Raw genomic sequence first — 22,248 nt, 5'->3', positions numbered from 1 at the left:
GTGTCTGTATTCACATCGACCCCTCGTCAATGTCTCTTCCTGTCATTATCTGTTTTCTGATCTTGGACAATCCACAAAATTGACTATAAATGTCTCTCACAACCTTCACATCCTGACCTGCTTCAGATATTTATTACAGAGAAGTTGATTCACCTCCCACCCTCCCCAGCTGTTACCCAGATGTTCATTTAGCTATTAACATTCTATTCACAGCCCTATCTCCAGCTCATTGCTGCCTCTCTATCTGTGTGTGTGGGTACAGAGAGAAATTTCATCACATTTAACACACACATCGATTCTAATCTCATTCTCTACATAACGCCAGCAAATGCACCTTACTCACTGACTCCAACATTACACAGATAAAAGAGTTCAAATGATTGAGAAGTTTAGGTGGAGTAAATCAGGAGAAAGTGTTTGCAGTGACAGGAGGGTGGGTAACCAGCGGGACACAGATTGAAGAGAATCAGGAAAAGAACCAGAGGGGGAGATGAGGGGAATTTATTTGACACAGTGAGTTGTTGTGATCTGGAATGTGCTGCCTGAAAGGACGGTGGAAGCAGATTCAATAATAACTTTCAAAAGGAAATTGGGGAAAAAGGGCATGATTTTCCAAAAAAACCGATGTGTCCAATGGGCAGGAAACTGGGAGATTTTCCTGCCCGTTTTTTTGAGCGAGTTTAGTGAAATGAATTTACGGCACTCTGTGGAGCATGGAGGCCATCAGGGAATTTATGCTGGTGTGGGAAGGAGGGATGGATGGAGCGTCTGATCCCATCTGAGAGACTGGTAACAGACTGCTGAGGGAGCCAGTGCGCGTGTACTGACTTCCCAGTATACTGGGAGATAATTGACATGAGCCTCCCCCACACTCCCTGGAAATCACTGGCTCCCTGATCGCTAGTCCTGATCCTTCCCCCAGTTGCCCATCTGCCGGCCCTGAACTACCCCTCCGGTCACCGGCTCAATCCCTGCTCCACCACCCCCCTCCCTGATCCCAAACAACTCAGATGCTGGTCGTGATTCCTGAATTTGGCAACGCGCTGACATTTTCCAGCTTGCTATGCTACTCCAGCAATGCAGGGGGCTGGGAAAATCGAAGCCCAGTTATCCTGCCACAGGAGGAGGTTCTTCAGCCCATTGTGTCCATGCTAGCTCGCTGTAGAACAATCCATCTGGATTCCATTCTCCGCTCTATCCCTGCAATCTGCTGGTTAATTCCTATCAATTTCCAATGGAGTTTCCTTTTGGAATCATTGACTGTCTCCACTTCCATCTCCAAATAATTCAATCTTTGCAGAGCCATGGGGACTGAGCAGGAGCCAGCAGGAGCTGGGACTAATTGGAAAGCTCTTTCAAAGAGCTGGCCCAGATACTATGGGCTGAATGGCTGTCAGATTTGATGATTCAGGGAGAGTACAAGTTCTCACTGACACTCTGTTTGTAACACAATCAGGAAGTTTCATTGGGGTGTACTTTGGAAACAAAGCGTTGGAGTTCCAATGAGAATGGAATATGAAATGCATCTTGTGTTGATTTTAGGCTGTGCCAGACAAACACTCGTTACTCACAGACATTGGCTGTCCCTTTGGGGATTGGGAGGTACGAGCCTGCTCTCCATGGTCGCCCTTGAAAACCTTTCTTGCATCTCTCACAGTCCAGCCCTGTTGTGTTGTGCTCACATGCACAAGTCAGCTTCCCATTCTCCAAGATACAGTTGTTAGCGTGAAGATTACACCTACACCTGGGAACAGACAACAGCAAACTCATTTGAAAAACACCGAGGAACTCTGTCAGACTCCAAAGCATAGAACTTGAGAAATGTTACTATGCAGGAAACAGCCATTCAGTCCACGATGTCTGCACTAACCACGAAAGAGAAAAAAGAAGCTAGCTCCTCATTTCCAGCACCCAGCTGTAGCTTTGCAGGTAGCAACACTTTAGAAACAGATCCAGGAACCTTTAAAATGAGTTGTATGTTTCAGCCTCAACCACAAACTTAGTGAATTCCAGATGGAAACCACCCTCTGGGTGAAAAAAATCTTTCTTCATGTCGTCTGTAATCCTTCCACCAATCACCTTCAATTTATGGCCCCTGATAATTGACCCCTCAGCTAGGGGACACAAGTCTTTCCTGTCTACCCGGTCTAGCCCTCTCAGAATTTTGTACACCTCAGTTAGTTCACACCTTCACCTCCTCTATTCTCAAGGAAGTTCAGCAATTGTCCTTGGCCAATGCTGATCTGGACAGCGATTGGGAGGTTATAGTGCGGGGCCACCGCGCATCCACCAATCTCGACACTGACAATTCAGTACATGCACAATGGCACCCTCAGCACTATGCTGCCAGCCATTCCAGTAGGAATATGTCCTCCCGATTTTCAGCGTGATTCATGCTCATGCACTCTGCAGTGCACAGAGTGTGGGAGATTCATTTTGAAAATCTTGCTAAAAAAACTAATGGGATTTACGCCAGTTTTTATGTGAATTCAACACTTGGAAGTTTTTTGGAGAATTCCACATGTGATGTTTTGAATAATTGGTAACAATCTCCTCCCAATCATTAATGTCAATGTGGCTGTGATTCAAGGAGAACTTCTGAAACTCCTCCTACATTGACATGTTAAAGTATTCCAAGGTGCTATAAAGGGCATGTTACCAGATAAAATCTGACAGTGAGGCAAATAAGGAGAGATTCCGACTAAAAGCTTAGTCAAAGAAGAAGATTTTGAATAAAATCTTCAAGGAGGAGGGAGAGGGAGAGGGACAGAGATATTTGGGGATTAAATTCCAGAGCATGAAGTCCGGGCAGCTGAAGACATGGCTCCCAAAGGTGGGGAGATTCAAATGGGGAAACTTGAGGCCAGAATTGGAGGACTGCAGAGATCCTGGAAGGTTGTAGAGCTGGAGGAGTTCAGACCAATTGGGAACGGTGAGATCATCAGGAATTTGAAAACGAGAATGAGAATTTTAAAATCGAGGCGTCGGGCTGGGAGTCAAAGCAGGTAGGCAACAACAACAAAAAAACTACCCTTACATTGATATAGTGCCTTAAACAGCATAAACCCCATAAGACATTGACAGGAACGTCAATCAGGCAGTGTGACACCAGACTCAATGAGGAGAAATTTACTAAGTGATGAAAGATAAAAGACTGAAGGACTGATAACCTCGACATTCCCTTTTCTCTACAACGCCGTCAATACTTCCAGATCGTGCATCTGGACATTACATCCGCATGTCAAATCATCAGCTTCTGAAACAGATCCGCTTTTCACAACTTAAAGATGACACTCAATCACAAGTGGAATGGAGAAATGTTTTAAGGACAGAAAACCTCATTAAAATGGGGACAAGTTGACATCAGTACATAGGAGGAAATTCTTTGAGGAGGTAACTAAGTCTGTGGATGAAGGTAGAGCTGTTGAAGTTGTATACATGGATTTTAGTAAGGCGATTGATAAGGTTCCCCATGGTAGGCTCACGAAGATAAGGAGGTGTGGGATAGAACAAATTTGGCTAGTTGGATAAGTAACTGGCTGTCTCATAGAAGACAGAGGGTGGTGGTGAAGGGAAAATTTTCAGACTGGAGGCCAGTTACCAGCGGTGTACCACAGGGATCAGTGCTGGGTCCTCTGCTATTTGTGATTTTTATCAATGACTTGGAAGAGGGGGCTGAAGGGTGGGTCAGTAAATTTGCTGATGATACCAAGATTGGTGGAGTTGCGAATGAGGTGGAGGGCTCTTGCAGGCTGCAAAGAGACATTGATAGGGTGCAGAATTGGGCCGAAAAGTGGCAGATGGAGTTTAACCCTGATAAGTGTGAGGTGATTCATTTTGGTAGGACAAACTTGAATGCAGATTACAGAGTTAACGGCAGGGTTCTGAGGAATGTGGAGGAACAGAGAGATTTGGGCTTCATATCTACAGATCTCTGAAGGTTGCCACTCAAGTGGATAGAGCCATGAAGAAGGCTTATATTGTGTTAGCGTTTGTTAACAGAGGGTTTGAGTTTAAGAGCCGTGGGGTTATGCTGCAACTATACAGTACCTTGGTGAGACCACATTTGGAATATTGTGTTCGGTTCTGGTCATCTCACTATAAGAAGGATGTGGAAGCATTGGAGAGAGTGCAGAGGAGATTTACCAGGATGCTGCCTGGTTTGGAGGGTAGGTCTTATGAGGAAAGATTGAGGGAGCTGGGGCTTTTCTCTTTGGAGTGGAGGAGGATGCGAGACGACTTAATAGAGGTTTATAAGATGATGAGGGGGATTGATAGAGTGGACGTGCAGAGTCTATTTCCTCGGATGGATGTAGCTGTTACTTGGGGGCATAACTATAAGGTTCATGGTGGGAGATATAGGAGGGATGTCCGAGGTAGATTCTTTACTCAGAGAGTGGTTGGTGTGTGGAATGCACTGCCTGCTATGATAGTGGAGTTGGACACTTTAGGAACTTTCAAGCAGTTATTGGATAGGCACATGGAGCACTCCAGAACTGTAGGGAGGGGATAGCTTGATCTTGGGATTGGACATAGCTCAGCACAACATTGAGGGCTGAAGGGCCTGTACTGTGCTGTACTGTTCTATGTTTCTATGTTGCAAACCCAAGCGGTACCTTATCCAATGAATCGCAACAGAGGCAGAAACCCTATTAATCCAACACCTCTATTGTGGAGAAGCAACAAAAACAGGAACGAGAAAGCAGAATCCAAGCTCGAGAGAACCCTCCCCTCCGAGGGGCATCTTCTGTCCTTTTTGCCCAAAGGACTGCACCTCTAGGATTGGCCAGTTGAGGACATACAAGTCATGGAGTGAAGCAGAAGTCACCCTCGTTTCGAGGGACTGACAACAACACATCTATTGGTTACCCAAATTCTAAATCAACTGGATTGTTCCCAGAGTTTGCTCAGAAAGGGTCAAATTCAGGGACTTTTCCAAGGAATTAAACCAAAAAACCTTACATTTCCATTTACGAAGAACAGCAGGGATTCCAGAAGTTGTAAATGGCGAGTAATTGATGAATAATTAAACTCTTGCTCTAACAATTCACTGAAATAAAGAAGCCTCAGCCTGAATTCTGTGGCCATTCATGCCCCACTGCCTCTGCAAGTGAAAACGGAGAATCTGGTGCTCAGTCAAATCCCTGTTCACTGCATCGAGACCAGACAATCCCAACTGTGGATGAGGTCGGAGAATCCCAGCTGTGAGTGAGGTTGGAGAATTCCAGCTGCGGGTGAGGTCAGAGAATCCCATCTGTGAGTGAGATTGGAGAATTCCAGCTGCAGGTGAGTCGGAGAATCCCAGCTGTGGGTGAGGTCGGAGAATTCCAGCTGCAGGTAAGATTGGAGAATCTCAACTGACCACCAATCCTTGACATTCAATGGTGTAACCATCACTGAATCCCCAACTGTCAAAAGTGTTGGGGTTACCATTGACCAGAAACTCAACTAGACTCATCACATAAATATATTGACTACAAGAGCAAGTCAGAGGCAAGGAACACTGCAGTGAATAACTCACCTCCTGACTCCCCAAAGCTTATCCAACGTCGACAAGGCACAAGTTTTGACTACATGGACTTTAGCAAGGTCTTTGACAAGGTACCGCATGGTAGGTTGTTGCATAAGGTTAAATTTCACTGGATTCAGGGTGAGATATCTAAATGGATACAGAGGGTGGTTGTAGAGAGTTGTTTTTCAAACTGGAGGCCTGTGACCAGCGGTGTGCATCAGGGATCAGTGCTGGGTCCACTGTTATTTGCCATTTATATTAACAATTTGGATGAGAATATAGTAGGTATGGTAAGTAAGCTTGCAGGTAATACCAAGATTGGTGGCATAGTGGACAGTGAAGAAAGTTATCTCCAATTGCAACAGGATCTTGATCAATTGGGCCAGTGGGCTGACGAATGGCAGATGGAGTTTAATTTAGATAAATGTGAGGTGATGCATTTTGGTAGATTGAACCAGGGCAGGACTTAGTCAGTTAATGGTAGGGTGTTGGGGAGAGTTACAGAACAAAGAGATCTAGGAATATATAAGAACATAAGAACATAAGAAATAGGAGCAGGAGTAGGCCATCTAGCCCTTTGAGCCTGCCCCGCCATTCAATAAGATCATAGCTGATCTGAAGTGGATCAGTTCCACTTTCCCACTTTCTCCCCATAACCCTTGATTCCCTAGTCTGTCAAAAACCTATCTACCCATGACTTAAATATATTTAGCGAGGTGCCTCCATCACTTCAATGGGCAGAGAATTCCAGAGATTCACCACCCTTTGAGTGAAGAAGTTCCTCCTCAACTCCGTTCTAACTGCCCCCCCCTTATCTTGAGGCTGTGCCCTCTAGTCCTGCTGTCCTTTCTGAGCGGGAAGAATCTCTCTACCTCTACCCTATCCATCCCTTTCATTATCTTATACGTCTCTACAAGATCCCCCCTCATCCTTCTAAACTCCAACGAGTACAGACCCAGTCTATTTAATCTCTCTTCATAGTCTAACCCCCTCATTTCTGGTATCAGCCTAGTGAACCTCCTCTGTACTCCCTCCAAGGCCAAAATATCCTTGCGCAAGTGTGGCGACCAAAACTGCACATAGTACTCCAGCTGCAGCCTCACCAGTGCCCTGTACAGTTGCAGCAAGACCTCCCTGCTTTTATATTCTATCCCCCTCGCTATAAAGGCCAGCATCCCATTCGCCTTCTTGATCACCTGCTGCACCTGCAGACTGGGTTTTTGCGACTCATGCACAAGGACCCCCAGGTCCCTCTGCACCGTAGCATGCTGCAGCTTTTCGCCCTTTAAATAGTAATCCCTCCGACTATTATTCCTGCCAAAGTGGATAACCTCACACTTACTAACATTGTACTCCATCTGCCAGGTCCTCGCCCACTCGCTCAGCCTATCCAGATCCCTCTGCAGACTTTCCACAACCTCTGCACAATTTGCTTTACCATTCGTCTTTGTGTCATCAGCATATTTCGTTACCCTACACTCAGCCCCCTCATCCAGATCATCTATATAAATGGTAAATAGCTGAGGCCCCAGCACCGATCCCTGCGGCACTCCACTAGTCACCAACCGCCAATCAGAATGGCACCCATTGATACCAACTCTCTGCCTCCTATTAGACGACCAATCCTCTATTCACGCTAACACCTTACCCCCAACTCCATGCCCCCTAACCTTCTGATATATGTTCGTATATGTTCATAACTCCTTGAAAGTGGAGTCACGGATGGACATAGTGGTGAAGAAGGCATTCAGAATGATTGGTTTCATTGGTCAGACCGTTGAATACAGGAGTTGGGATGTCTTGTTGAAGTTGTACAAGACATTGGTAAGGCTACACTTGGAATACTGTGTACAGTTCTGGTCACCCTATTGTAGAAAGGATATTATTAAACTAGAAAAAGTGCAGAAAAGATTTACAAGAATGCTATCAGGACTTGATGGATTGAGTTATAAGGAGAGGCTAAATATACTGGGACTTTTTTCTCTGGAGTGGAGGAGGCTGAGGGGTGACCATATAGAGGTCTATAAAATGATGAGGGGCACAGGCGAGGTATACCATTTGGGAAATACCATTTCCCAAAGGTAAGGGAGTCTAAAACTAGAGGGCGTAGGTTTAAGGTGAGAGGGGAGAGATACAAAAGTGTCCAGGGGGCAGTTTTTTTACACAGAGGGTGGTGAGTGTCTGAAACAAGCTGCCAGAGATAGAAGTAGAGGTGGATACAATTTTATCATTTAAAAAAAGTTAGACAGTTACATGGGTATGATGAGTATAGAGGATTATGGGCAAAATGTGGGCAATTGGGATTTGTTTAGGGGTTTTAAAAAAAGGAAGGCATGGACACGTTTGGCTGAAGGGCCTGTTTCCATGCTGTAAACCTCTAAGACTCTATGACTCAGTACTGACACTCTGACAATGCGGCACTCCCCTCAGTACTGACCCTCTGACAGTGCGGCACTCCCTCAGTACTGATTCTTTGACAGTGCAGCACTCCCTCAGAATTGACCCTCTGACAGTGCGGCACTCCCTCAGTACTGACCCTCTGACAGTGCGGCACTCCCTCAGTACTGACCCTCTGACAGTGCGGCACTCCCACAGCACTGACCCTCTGACAGTGCGGCACTCCCTCAGTACTGACCCTCTGACAGTGCGGCACTCCCTCAGTACTGACCCTCTGACAGTGCGGCACTCCCTCAGTACTGACCCTCTGACAGTGCGGCACTCCCTCAGTACTGACCCTCTGACAGTGCGGCACTCCCTCAGCACTGATCCTCTGACAGTACGGCACTCCCTCAGTACTGACCCTCTGACAGTGCGGCACTCCCTCAGTACTGACCCTCTGACAGTGCGGCACTCCCTCAGTACTGACCCTCTGACAGTGTGGCACTCCCTCAGTACTGACCCTCTGACAGTGCGGCACTCCCTCAGTACTGACCCTCTGACAGTGCGGCACTCCCACAGCACCGCACAGAAAGTGTCAGGCTGGATTTTTTGCTCCAGTCTTTGGATCAGGACTTGAATCCACAACTTTCAGACTCAGAGTTGAGATTGTTTCCCCGCTGAGTTCTGACTGATTCTGTGTTAAATCCAAAAACAATGAGTCTGTGCAGTCAAAATGTGAAGGATACGGTGAGAAAAGCAGCTTCAAGGCTGGTGTTTGGAAGTTCTGCGAAGTTTCAAACCCAGAATGTTTTCTGGGTCAAAAACAACATGAAATGTGGTTTAGTGAGGTGCAAAGTGTTGCAATGTGAGTGTGGTGCTCTGTGTCTGCGCTGACAGTGTCGAGTTTGTCTTTAACTCACTCTAAAGGTGGAGATTCCTCATCTGTAGATTTTACCGTGTACATTTTGCAAATTGGCAGTTCTGGGCACATTTTAGTAAAGTAAGCAAAACGCAGAGAGTTCCTTAGAGACAATTGAAAGGCAGCATAAACATTTTGCTGCTCCTGTTCTCCAATTAGTGTTTGAAGATTCTCCTGTACTTTAAAGCTCGAGTGAGTTTCCCAGAAGCTGAGTCCAGAATAATGAGGTAATAGTTACCAACCCTAGAGATTGTCTGATGGGAAAAATGGAACTTGCTTTTCCAGACTGAATATATATTGAACAAGAAGGAAGCAATCAGTCAGAATAATTCATAAAATCATGTGTGGCTTTGATAGATTAAATAGGAACAAAGTATTTGCAGTGACAGGAGGGTGGGTAACCAGAGGGACACAGGTTAAAGAGAGTCGGGAAAAGAACCAGAGGGGGAGATGAGGGGAATTTATTTGGCACAGTGAGTTGTTGTGATCTGGAATGTGCTGCCTGAAAGAGCAATGGAAGCAGATTCAATAATAACTTTCAAAAGGCAATTGGGGAGATATCTGAAGGAGAAATACAGGACCGTGGGGGAAGAACGGCGGGGGGAGTGGGACTAATTGGATAGCTCATTCACAGAGCCAACACAGACATTCTATCCACACTAATATGTTATCCGTTGCACCAACAGCTCTAATAGTGTGAGGAACCTTTGATGTGTCAACTGCCTTCTGGAAATCTAAGTACAGCACATCTACAGGTTCCCCTTTATCCACCTTGCTTGTTACTGCCTCAAAGAACCCAAATAAATTAGTTAGATAACATTTCCCTTCCACAAAACCAAGTTGATTCTACTTCAGTCACGAGGGGACATTGGTTCAAGGTGAGGGGCAGGAGGTTTAGGGGGGATGTGAGGAAACATGTTTTTACCCAGAGGGTGGCAAGGGTCTGGAGCTGCCTGGGAGGGTGGTGGAGGCCGGATGCCTCACGTACTTTAAAAAGTATCTGGATGAGTACTTGGCACATCATAAAATTCAGGGCTATGGGCCAAGTGCTGGCAGATGGGATTAGGTGGGAGTTCAGGTGTTTCTAATGTGTCGGTGTGGACTTGATGGACTGAAGTGCCCCTTCTGCACTGTATGGTTCTATGATTCACTTGAGACTTTCTAAATGCCCTGCTATCACCTTCAGAATAGATCCCAGCAGTTTCCCTGTGACTGATACTAAACTAATGATTTCCTGCTTTCTATCCCCTTCCTATTTTGTTTGAAGGAGTCACATTTGCTATTTTCCAATCTGATGGCAGGTTCCCAGAATCGAGGGAAAGTTTGGAAAATTAAAGCCAGTAAATTCCACTATCAGAGCAGCCGCTTCTTTTAAGATTCAGGAATGAAGCTCATTTGGCTCTGTGGGGTGGGCCAGCTTTTAACTGTAATCATTTTCCCAATATCCTCTCCATGACAAATGTAATTATTCTGCACTCCCTTTCACATCCTGATTCATGGTTATTTCTGGGATGTTATTTATATCCTTTACAGTGAAGACAGATGCAAAATATCTGTTCATTTCATCCGCCATTTCCTCATTTTCCGTGATTAATTCCCCAGACTCATTCTGTAAAAGAGTGATTATTGACTGTGGAACGATTGGGTCCAATGTGCTGCAGCTACAGATAGCCACTACAATATGATGCTGTGGTGATAATGGAGACCCTGGACCAGGCACTGAATATTCCTGGACCAAGGAGTTCAGGGAAGATAGAGTAGGGAAGATAAGAAAAGAGGTCGAGATGTTGACTAAGGAAAATGTTTTAGTGATGGGGAGGACATCTCAAGGGGCCAAGGACAGAATCTATTTAGTTTGAACTAAGAAACAATTGAGGTAACGTTATACGACTGGCTGTATTCTATTCACTAATGAATGGAAAGGAAAAAGAGAAACTAACTTGCAGGGACATTACAAAGGAGAACAAAACCTGGAATGTGGTTAAACCTCAGAAACACTTTGATATTTAATCCTCCTCTGAAGCACATGGAGAGATTTTATGATATTAAAGGGACTTTAATTATCCGACTATAGACTGGGATAGTCATGGTGTAAAGAACAGAGAGAGCCGAGATTTCTGAGAGTGTATTCAGGAGAATTTTCTGTGTCCAGTTCAATGAGGCAGGAGGTGCCACTGGCCCTGGTACTCGGGAATGAGTGGGGGAAACAAGTGGACCAAACGACAGCAGGAGAACACTTTGGGGAGAGTGATTACTGTTTCATTGGGTTTAGGCTGACTATGGAAAAAGGACCAGGGGCAGTCCCGAGTTTGAATCATTCACTGGGGAAGAGACCATGTCAATGTGGTGAGTATGGATCTGGTCCATATAAACTGGAATCAAAGATTGGCAGCAAAACTGTCATGAAACAATGGAATGCATTTAACGAGGAGAACGGCAGAGAGGAATGTTGGTGGAGAGGCCGACATGGGGGAGGGAGGTCCTGCCAGGGGGAAATACCTGAGGTTAAAATGGCGCTGTTAATGGAGGCTCACAACCCTCGGAGAGAAAAATTCTCCTCACCTCCGTCCTAAATGGATGACCCCTTATTTTTAAACAATGACCTCTCAAAGCAGTTCCGGAGGGTGACTCAGCTCATTCCAGGCATGAGGGGGTATCTTATGAGGAAAGATTGAACAGATTAGGCCTAAACTCATTGGAGTTGAGAAGAATGAAAGATGGTCTCAGTGAAACAAATTAAGATCTCGAGGATCTCGACAGGGTGGATGCTGGGAGGATGTTTACTCTTGTAGGGGAGACAAGAACTCAGGGACACAGTTTAAGTGTAATAGTCCCACAGTCAGAGAAGAGAATTATTTTCCTCAGAGGGTCGTGAATCCATTGAATTCTCATCTGAAAGTAGCGGGGGATGGGTCATTGAATATTTTCAGCACAGAGTCAGACTGATCTTATTTTCTTTTTAAGAGGAGATATGGGTGTCTCTGGTTAAAGGACATGAGTGAATCAGATTTTTTTTTTACCACATTTGACAATGGTTTCATAGTCATCATGAGGCTTTTAATTCCAGATTTTCACTGAATTCTTATTTCACCATCTGCTGTGGTGGGATTCAAACCCGGGTCCCCAGAACATTACCCTGGGTCTCTGGATTGCTAGTCCAGTGAGAAAATCACTTTACCATTCCTTCCCCAATAGACAAGGGAGTCAAGCATTATGGGAGACAGAAGGGAAGGTGGAGTTGAGAAACAACACCAGCCGTGATCTTATTAAAACGATGGAACAGGTTCGAGGGGCCGAATGGCCTATTTTTATTCCTCAGTACTAAATCCTAAGTTCCCACGGTTGTAATACTATGTTGGCTGGGCAGAATGCCCCTGGGTGGGTGGTGTGGTCAATAACTCAGTGTCAAAAGGCTGGGAATCTCTCACCGCCCCCTGATGTCCAGGTTGGAGATGGCGTAGAAATATTTCGACAGGTTGAGTGGGTCAACTCTGGTGGGTCCAGTGGCTGGACGGAGCAGTCTGAGCCGCAGGTCAGTCAGGGTGAAGAAGTCCCTCAGGTCCTTTGTGGTGTCCAGTCGGCCGTACAGTGAGGCCATGTCACGGAGAAGGGGTCCCCCGAACAAGGCAAAACGTTCCTGGATCTCAAATCGGACCGTGTTCTCCTGCTTCCATACGTAACCCCTGGAATATTCCTCGGTGCAGATAATGTCCAAAACAGAGGCAGGCCTCAGATCGCTGGCACTTCTGGGTTCCATCCCAAAGGAGTTGAGGCAGTCTGCTGCGTAGAACTGATAGGGCTGCCAAGTCTGCCCATTGTCCAGAGATTTTTCCAGAATCATCTGCTCAGGACGGCCTGACTCGAAGGTGATGACAATGTCCTCAGTCAGCTCGATGCTCTTACCCCAGGACAGAGTGATGTTGACCAGGAGAGGATCTGGGAAACGTCTCCAGGACACACTTTGCCAAAAGGTGTTGGGAACCCGTCCCTCATCGTCCAGCATCAGCTCAGGCGGGTGAGCGAGCTCCGGTGTGCGAGCGTCACACTCATTGTTGCACATGTACGGGTTCTCCTTCAAACAGAAAACAGAACAACACAGGGTTAGATAGACAGTAAACTCCCTTCACACATCCTCATCAAACACTCCCAGGACAGATAGAGCACAGGGTTAGATACACAGTAACGTCCCTCTACACTGACAAAGGGGCAAACTCTGAAAGCTTGTGAGTTTACTGTCAAATAAACCTGTTGGACTTTAACCTGGCGTTGTGAGACTTCTTACTGTGTTTACCCCAGTCCAATGCTGGCATCTCCACATCATGACTCCGATAAAACACACCCAGGACAGGTACAACATGAGGTTTGTTCTCAGCCCACTACTATGCTCCTTATACACTTATGACTGTGCAGCCAAATTCCCCTCCAATGCAATTTTCATTAGTGCTGATGACACCACTATAGTGGGTCAGATCTCAAACAATGATGAGACAGAGTACAGGAATGAAACAGAGAATCTGGTGAACTGGTGCGGCAACAATAATCTGTCCCTCGATGTCAACAAAACAAAGGAGATTGTCATTGACTTCAGGAGGCATAAAGAAGAACATTCCCCTGAATACATCAATGGGGATAAAGTAGAAAAAGTCAAAAGCTTCAAGTTTTTAGGTGTCTAGATCACCAACAACCAGTCCTAATCCCCCCATGGTGACATTATAGTTAAGAAAGCCCACCAACACTTCTACTTTCTCAGAAGACTAGAAAACTTGGCATTTCAGCTACAATCTCACTAAATTTTACAGATGCACCATCGAAAGCATTCTTACTGGTTGTATCACAACTTGGTCTGGGCTCCTGCTCCGCCCAAGACTGCAAGGAACTACAAAAGGTCGTGAACGTAGCCCAATCCATCACACAAACCAGCCTCCCATCCATTGATTCTGTCTACACTTCCTGCTGTCTCGGCAAATCAGCCAGCATAATTAAGGACCCCACACACCCCGGACATTCTCTCTTCCAGCTCCTTCCTTGGGGAAAAGATACAAAAGTCTGAGGTCACACAGCAACTGACTCAAGGGCAGCTTCTTCCCTGCTGCCGTCAGACTTTTGAATGGACTTATCTTGCACTGAGTTGATCTTTCTCTACACCCTAGCTATGACTGTAACACTACATTCTGCACTCTCTAGTTTTCTTCTCTATGAACGATATGTTTTATCTGTATAGCATGCAAGAAACTATACTTTTCACTGAATGTTAATACATGTGACAATAATAAATCAAATCAAACACTCCCAGGACAGGTAGAACATGGGGTTAGATACAGAGTAAATCTCTCCCAGGCATTCCAGGAATAATCATGCACTCTAGTGATCTCTGGGATAATACTGAATCCGTCTGTGTGCTTCATTGCACCGCAATCTATAATAGGCAGTTGCACAGCTGAATTGATTTGATTTATTATTGTCACATGTATTAGAATTCAGTGAAAAGTATTGTTTCTTGTTGCTATCGAGGGGAGTACGGTAGGATGAGAGAAGAATTGGCGAATGTTGACTGGGAGAGCGCGTTGGAGGGAGGGTCTGCTGAGGAGCAGTGGAGGATCTTTAAGGAGATCTTTCTTGGTGCTCAGCGGAAATTTATTCCGATGGTCAAAAAGGATAGTAGGAAGAGAGGTAATAAGCCGTGGCTAACGAAGGAGGTGAAGGAAAGTGTTAAATTAAAAGCGGAGGAATTTAGAGTAGCTAAGAGTAGTGGGCGAGATGAGGATTGGGAGAGGTTTAAATGTCAACAAAGATTGACAAAGAAGTTGATAAAGAAGGGTAGGAGAAGCTATGAAGCTGGGCTAGCGCTTAATATAAAAAAGGATAGCAAGAGTTTTTATAAATATATAAAAAGGAAGAGGCTGGCTAGGGTGAATGTTGGTCCTTTAGAGGATGAGAAAGGGGACCTAGTGGTAGGGGATGGGGATATGGCTAAGGTCTTGAATAACGTTTTTGTTTCTGTCTTCACGGAGGAGGACGTGAATAATTTGCCGGGTGTTAGCGATGGAAAGGTGGTAGGACTGGAGGGTCTTAATGACATTACTGTTACTAGAGAGGCGGTGCTCGACAGACTGGAGGGGCTGATTGTGGACAAGTCCCCAGGACCGGATGGAATGCATCCGAGGGTTCTGAAAGAAATGGCGGAGGTGATAGTGGATGCCTTGGTGGTTATTTTCCAGACATCGCTGGATTCCGGGGAAGTGCCGGATGATTGGAAAACGGCTAATGTTACGCCGTTGTTTAAGAAGGGTGCCAGGCAAAAGGCAGGGAATTATAGACCGGTTAGTTTAACGTCTGTGGTGGGTAAAATGTTAGAATCTGTCATTAAGGAGGAAATTGCGAGGCATCTTGAAGGGAATTGCTTGATAGAGCAGACGCAGCACGGTTTCATTAAAGGGAAGTCGTGTCTGACAAATTTACTGGAGTTCTATGAGGATGTGTCTAGGGCGGTGGATAGAGGAGAGCTGGCGGATGTGGTCTTTCTAGATTTTCAGAAGGCGTTTGACAAAGTACCTCACAAGAGGTTATTGCAGAAGGTCGAGGGACATGGAGTTGGGGGTAGGGTGTTAGCGTGGATAGAGGATTGGTTGTCAAATAGGAGGCAGAGAGTGGGGGTCAACGGGTGCTATTCGGATTGGCGGATGGTGACTAGTGGAGTGCCCTAGGGGTCGGTGCTGGGGCCTCAGCTTTTTACCATTTATATAGATGATCTGGAGGAGGGAACCGAGTGTAGGGTGTCGAAATTTGCTGATGACACCAAGATAGGGGGAACGGCAAATTGTGCGGAGGGTGTGGAGAGTCTGCAGAAGGATCTAAATAGGCTGGGCGAATGGGCCAGGAAATGGCAAATGGAATTTAATGTTGGCAAGTGTGAGGTGGTCCACTTTGGTAGGAAGAATGGTAGGAAGGACTATTACTTACGGGGCGAAAAACTGCAGCAGGCGACGGTGCAGAGGGACCTCGGGGTCCTTGTGCATGAGTCGCAAAAACCCAGCTTGCAGGTGCAGCAGGTGGTCAGGAAGGCGAATGGGATGCTGGCCTTCATAGCGAGGGGGATTGAATATAAAAGTAGGGAGGTCTTGCTGCAGCTGTATAGGGCATTGGTGAGGCCGCAGCTGGAGTACTGTGTGCAGTTTTGGGCGCCGCACCTGCGCAAAGATATTTTGGCCTTGGAGGGAGTGCAGAGGAGGTTTACTGGGCTGATACCGGAGTTGAGGGGGTTGAGCTGTGAGGAGAGGCTGAATAAACTGGGCTTGTACTCGTTAGAGTTTAGAAGAATGAGGGGAGATCTCATTGAGACTTATAAGATGATGAATGGGATGGATAGGATAGAGGTGGAGAGACTCTTCCCGCTCAAAAAAGACAGTAGGACTTGGGGACACAGCCTCAAGATAAAGGGGGAGCGGTTTAGAACGGAGTTGAGGAGGAACTTCTTCACTCAAAGGGTGGTGAATCTCTGGAATTCTCTGCCCGTTGAAGTGGTGGAGGCTGCCTCGCTAAATATTTTTAAGACGCGGGTTGGTGGGTTTTTGATAAGAGAGGGGATTAAGGGTTATGGGGGGAAAGCGGGAAAGTGGAACTGAGCCACGACAGATCAGCCATGATCTTATTGAATGGCGGGGCAGGCTCGAAGGGCTGGATGGCCTGCTCCTGCTCCTATTTCTTATGTTCTTATACAGTTAGAGCATACTGTTCATAGAGAATGAAACAAAAGAGTGCAGAATGTAGTGTTACAGTCATAGCTAGGGTGTAGAGAAAGATCAACTCAGTGCAAGATAGTTCCATTCAAAAGACTGATGGCAACAGGGAAGAAGCTGCTCTTGAGTCAGTTGGTATGTGTCCTCAGACCTTTGTGTCTTTTTCCTGAAGGAAGAAGGTGGAAAAGAGAATGTCCGGGGTGCATGGGGTCCTTAATTATACTGGCTGCTTTGCCAAGGCAGCGGGAAGTAAGGGAAGTAATCATTATTTTTGCTGGAGTGTTGGAGAATGATGTTATGTATCAAACTAAAACTAGCCTCAAACCATCAAGTATTTACAGTCAGGAATTATAAATCAATTCAACATTCTGAAACAACTGAAAAATCTCATGTCATTTTCATTAGAAGTGATTTCTCATCATTGGGAGTGATTCCTGTCACTGGGAGCAATTCCCATCATTGGGCATGATTTCCTCTCACTGGAAGTGATTCCCCATCACTGGGAGTGATTCCTGTCACTGGGAGTGATTCCTGTCACTGGGAGTGATTCCTGTCACTAAGAGTGATTCTGTCACTGGGAGTGATTTCTGTCACTGGTAGTGATTCCCATCACTGGGAGTGATTCCCACCTCTGGGAGTGAATCCCATCACTGGGAGTGATTCCCTGTCACTAAGAGTGATTCCCCATCACTGGGAGTGATTCCTGTCACTGGGAGTGATTCCCTGTCACTAAGAGTGATTCCCATCATTGGGAGTGATTCTTGTCTCTGGTAGTGATTCCATCACTGGGAGTGATTCCCACCTCTGGGAGTGAATCCCTTCACTGGGAATGATTTCCCCATCAGTAGGAGTGATTCCCCTTTATTGGGAGTGATTCCCTGTCACTGGGTGTGATTCCTGTCACTGGGAGTGATTCCCGTCACTGGGAGTGATTCCCGTTACTGGGAGTGATTCCTGTCATTCGGAATGATTCCCGTTACTGGGAGTGATTCCCGTCATTCGGAATGATTCCCTGTTACTGGGAGTGAGTCTCATGACTGGGAGTGATTCCCCATCACAGGGAGTGATGCCTCTTCACTGGGAGTAATTCCCGTCACTGGGACTGTTTCCCCATCACTGGAAGTGATTTCTATCACTGGGAGTGATTCCCCATCACTGGGAGTGATTTCCATCACTCGGAGTAATTCCCGTCACTGGGAGTGTTTCCCTGTCACTGGAAGTGAATCCCCATTACAAGGTGTGATTCTATGTCAGTGAAAGTGATTCCCGTTACTGGAAGTGATTCTTGTCAGTGGGAGTGATTTCCTGTCACTAGGAGTCGTCCCTGTCACTGGAGGTATTTTCCTGTCACTGGGAGTATTTTTCTGTCACTGGCAGTGATTCCTGTCACTGGCAGTGATTCCTGTCATTGGGAGTGATTCCCATCACTGCGAGTGATTCCCATTACTGGGAGTGATACCCTGTCACTGGGAGTGATTCCTGTCACTAGGAGTGATTCCGATCACTGGGAATGATATCTGTCATTGGGTGTGATTCACCATCACTGGGAATGATTCCTGTCACTGGGAGTGATTCCCATCACTCGGAGTGATTCTGTCACTGGGAGTGATTCCCTGTTGCTGGGAGTGATTCCCTGTCACTAGGAGTGATTCCCAACACTGGGAGTGATACCTCTCACTGGGAGTTATTCCCCGTCATTGCAAGTGATTCTCCATCACTGGGAATGATTTCTGTTACTGGAAGTGATTCCCCATCACTGGGAGTGATTCCCGTCACTGGGAGTGATTCCCGTTACTGGAATGATTCATGTCAGTGGGAGTGATTCCCCATCACTGGAAGTGATCTCCCACTACTAGGAGTGATTCTACGTCACTGGGAGTGATCCCCCGTCACTGGGAGTGATTCCCCATTAAAGGGAGCGATTCCTGTCACTAGGGGCGATTCCCCATCACTGGGAATGGTTACCTGTCACTGGGAGTGATTCCCATTACTGAACGTGATTCCCCCTCACTGGGAGTGATTCCCATCACTGTTAGTGATTCCCCATTACTGGAAGTGATTCCCCATTACTGGGAGTGATTCTACGTCACTGGAAGTGATTCCTGCCACTAGGGGTGATTACCCATCACTGCGAGTGATTCCCTGTTACTGAGAGTGATTCCCATCACTGGGGTGATTCCCCAGAACTGGGAATGATTCCCCATCACTGGGAGTGATTCCCTGTTACTGAGAGTGATTCCCATCACTGGGAATGATTCCCCATCACTGGGATTGATTCCCTGTCACTCTGGGGGTGATTCCAGTCACTTGGAATGACATAGCGGGATGGAGCGTGTTTAGTGGGAAGTCACAGGTTGCGGTTTTCCCTGGTATCTGCTGCCGTTGTTCAGGGTGGTGGGGGTGACAGGTTTGGTTGGAGATGTCGGTGTATCCTTGGCGAATTGCTACGCTGCGATGATAGACTGAATGTTGCTCAGACACAGGAAGAAGCTTCTTCAGGAACGGACACATCACTGCTCGACCTGAGATCAGTAAGACTGAATCGGCTGAAACCCCTTTTGTAAATGATCAGAGCCTTTCAGGCTGGATCTCAGTGGGAAGGGATTGTTGCCGTGATCAATAAAACTAACACTGGTGATAAAGGTGGAGATTGTGGCAATATACAGAGATAATGGAGATTAATGAATCTACAATTGTCACAGCATCGACTAAAGGCATTAACTAAAGCTGCATATTGCAATAGATTATTTTTAATTCTGTGTAAATCGAATGGAGTGAACATTAGTAACAGAATCTGTAAACTGAGTAAAGTATGAATGAATAATCAAACAGTACAGATGTTAAGTGCTCCTGAATTACCTGTGCCCTCTGTGAATAATGAACAGCTCTGAGTCCCAGAGCTGGAATCAGTGGTTGAATGAAATGATGTTGTGTAAACGGTGTGAGTTCCCCGGGGAACGGCTGGCTGGTGTTCAATGTGAAAGCTCATCGAGGGAGTGGTGAGAGACAGAGACACTATCTCACTGTCTCACTCCACCATTCCCTCAAACTCTGTCTTATTCTCAATCGTTAACACTGACACATTTCTCCACCTGCTTTCTTGTTCATTGTCCCAGTGGAACAATCTGGGCAGAATTTTACCAAAAAAATTCTAAGGGCCTGATTTTGCCCGAAAACAGGCGCGAATTTTTGGTAAAATCGGGCGCTAAGTGTTGAATTCGTGGGAAAACTGGAATAATTCATGTTGGTTTTCTCAGTGAGAGTTCTGACTAGAATCCCCCACAATCTGTGCAATGCAGAGGCCACCAACATGAATATCATTGGATTTCAGGGGGTGGGGCCTGTTCCCGCTTGGGAAGCTAAAACCAGCAACCCCCTGACTGCTGCCCCCCCACCCCAGTGCATTTTGATTGCTGGCTTCCCTTTTGCCCCCACTGATCCCAGTGCAAAGTGGCAGCTGGGCCTCTACTGACCTCCCCTCAGAGGCCCTGTCCCCATCAAGCTCTGCCTCCTTGGCACTGCCCAATGCTTGATGGGCAGTGCCAAAATGCCCCCTGAGCATTCCCACTTTGCCCCTTGGGCAGTGCCAAGGGGTCTTGCTGGCACTGCCATGATGGCAATGCCCAGGGGGCACCATCTCTGGCCTCTGACCCTTTGACTCCAGCAGGGTCAGATGGCTGTTGTAAATCCCACTGGTGTGAGAAGTTCCTGGCGGGGGATGAGGCTCACGAGCCTGGAGACGTCAGTCCTGATCCCACTAATGATATTTAAATTATATTTAAATGTCCATTGAAATAATTTATACAGCGCCACGCTGATTTCAGGCTCGGTGCTGATGGCGCTGGAAAGCCAGCTGCCGGAGACTCACGGAGGCCGAGGCACCCAGTGGGAAACCCGCTAACTGGCCTAGAGTGAGTCTCCCAGCCAACTCCGCCACTTCAGCACTTTCACTCCCAGCACCTTCTCCCTCATTGTTATTCTACAGAAGACTCACCACCTGACAATGATGACAGCCTTTGAAAAGCTGCCATCTTGAATTTACAATGTGTCATGTGACAAATAGCCTAATGTTATTTTTAACTCAGCCAATCTCAGTCAGCATGGTTCACTGCCCTGTTGAATGGTGTTAATTCCTACAGCAGTCAGCAGAGATGTTCATGGCTTCGGAAAACCCAATCCTGCAAATTCCTGTCACTTCCCATCAATAAGAAATCAGCCCTTTGGTGAGAATAAATTGTAAATCATTGCTGCTCAGTTAGAACGCTAATGACTTAAACAAGATTAAAATTAGAAGCAGTTAGTGGGTCACTGCTGAGCTGGAGGAATTACCAACATTCTCCAATGACAAAGGGATCTGTCAACGATCAGTACGAGGGAGTGCTGCACTGTCAGAGGGTCAGTACTGAGGGAGTGCCGCACTGTCAGAGGGTCAGTGCTGAGGGAGTGTCACACCGTCAGAGGGTCAGTGCTGAGGGAGTGCTAGACTGTCAGAGGGTCAGTACTGAGGGAGTGCCGCACTGTCAGAGGGTCAGTAGTGAGAGATTTTAATGCATTAATGAATAAAGAAACATGGGAGTCCTCGCCAACAAACTACTGAAAGCTAACACCTGGGCAGCAAATTGCATGTTAGCCTTCATTACAAGTGAATTTGAGTATTGCATTTGCTGCATATATGCAGAATCCCGTTGAGACAGTACCTGGAGTATTATGTACAGGTTTGGTCTCCTTATCTCAGTAAGGATATACTTGCCATAGGGAGAATGCAGGGGTTTTTCTAGACTGAGGCTTATCTAGATATGCTTCAATATGCTTTGCTTGCTTTTTCTGTTGCTACTTTTCACCGCTCTGCATCACTCTGATACAGCTCCACACCGCTGTTCCCCTCAGGTAGCACCAGCTCATACATTCTCTTCTCTTAGTGCCTCCACTCTCGCTGCTCACCCCCAGCATTGCTCAGCCTTCCGAAGCCTGTCTTTCACATTAGCTGCCTGTTCATTGGCTGACCAGGATGTAGTCCTGTTACGTGGCGAAAAACTGCAGCAGGCGACGGTGCAGAGGGACCTCGGGGTCCTTGTGCATGAGTCGCAAAAACCCAGCTTGCAGGTGCAGCAGGTGGTCAGGAAGGCGAATGGGATGCTGGCCTTCATAGCGAGGGGGATTGAATATAAAAGTAGGGAGGTCTTGCTGCAGCTGTATAGGGCATTGGTGAGGCCGCAGCTGGAGTACTGTGTGCAGTTTTGGGCGCCGTACTTACGCAAGGATATTTTGGCCTTGGAGGGAGTGCAGAGGAGGTTTACTAGGCTGATGCCGGAGTTGAGGGGGTTGAGCTATGAGGAGAGGCTGAATAAACTAGGCTTGTACTTGTTAGAGTTTAGAAGAATGAGAGGAGATCTCATTGAGACGTATAAGATGATGAATGGGATGGATAGGGTAAAGGTGGAGAGACCCTTCCTGCTCAAAAAAGACAGTAGGACTAGGGGGCACAGCCTCAAGATAAAGGGGGAGCGGTTTAGAACAGAGTTGAGGAGGAACTTCTTCACTCAAAGGGTGGTGAATCTCTGGAATTCTCTGCCCGTTGAAGTGGTGGAGGCTGCCTCGCTAAATATTTTTAAGATGCGGGTTGATGGGTTTTTGATAAGAGAGGGGATTAAGGGTTATGGGGAGAGGGCGGGAAAGTGGAACTGAGCCACGACAGATCAGCC

At 46.6% G+C, this 22,248-nt stretch overlaps 1 protein-coding gene across 4 annotated transcripts in view; it reads right to left on the bottom strand.

Moving 5' to 3' along the window:
* Positions 1-22,248, bottom strand: part of LOC145347545 (netrin-G1-like) — a 306,935-nt gene that overhangs the window by 32,189 nt on the left and 252,498 nt on the right. For 3 of the 4 annotated variants that reach the window (XM_080195069.1, XM_080195071.1, XM_080195068.1), the window contains exons 3-4: positions 12,239-12,882; positions 1,572-1,744 (exon numbers count right to left, since the gene is read on the bottom strand). In XM_080195069.1, coding sequence (XP_080051195.1) covers positions 1,572-1,744; positions 12,239-12,882 — 817 coding nt within the window. The remainder of the gene's footprint in view (positions 1-1,571; positions 1,745-12,238; positions 12,883-22,248) is intronic. The other variant, XM_080195070.1, reaches the window with a different exon arrangement.

This window comes from Carcharhinus amblyrhynchos, chromosome 9 (assembly GCF_965287045.1).
Source record: "Carcharhinus amblyrhynchos chromosome 9, sCarAmb.v2.hapA, whole genome shotgun sequence".
Classification (NCBI taxonomy): domain Eukaryota; kingdom Metazoa; phylum Chordata; class Chondrichthyes; order Carcharhiniformes; family Carcharhinidae; genus Carcharhinus; species Carcharhinus amblyrhynchos.
Note: the sequence above shows the minus strand (reverse complement) of the source record. Positions and strands in the feature narration are given on the sequence as shown.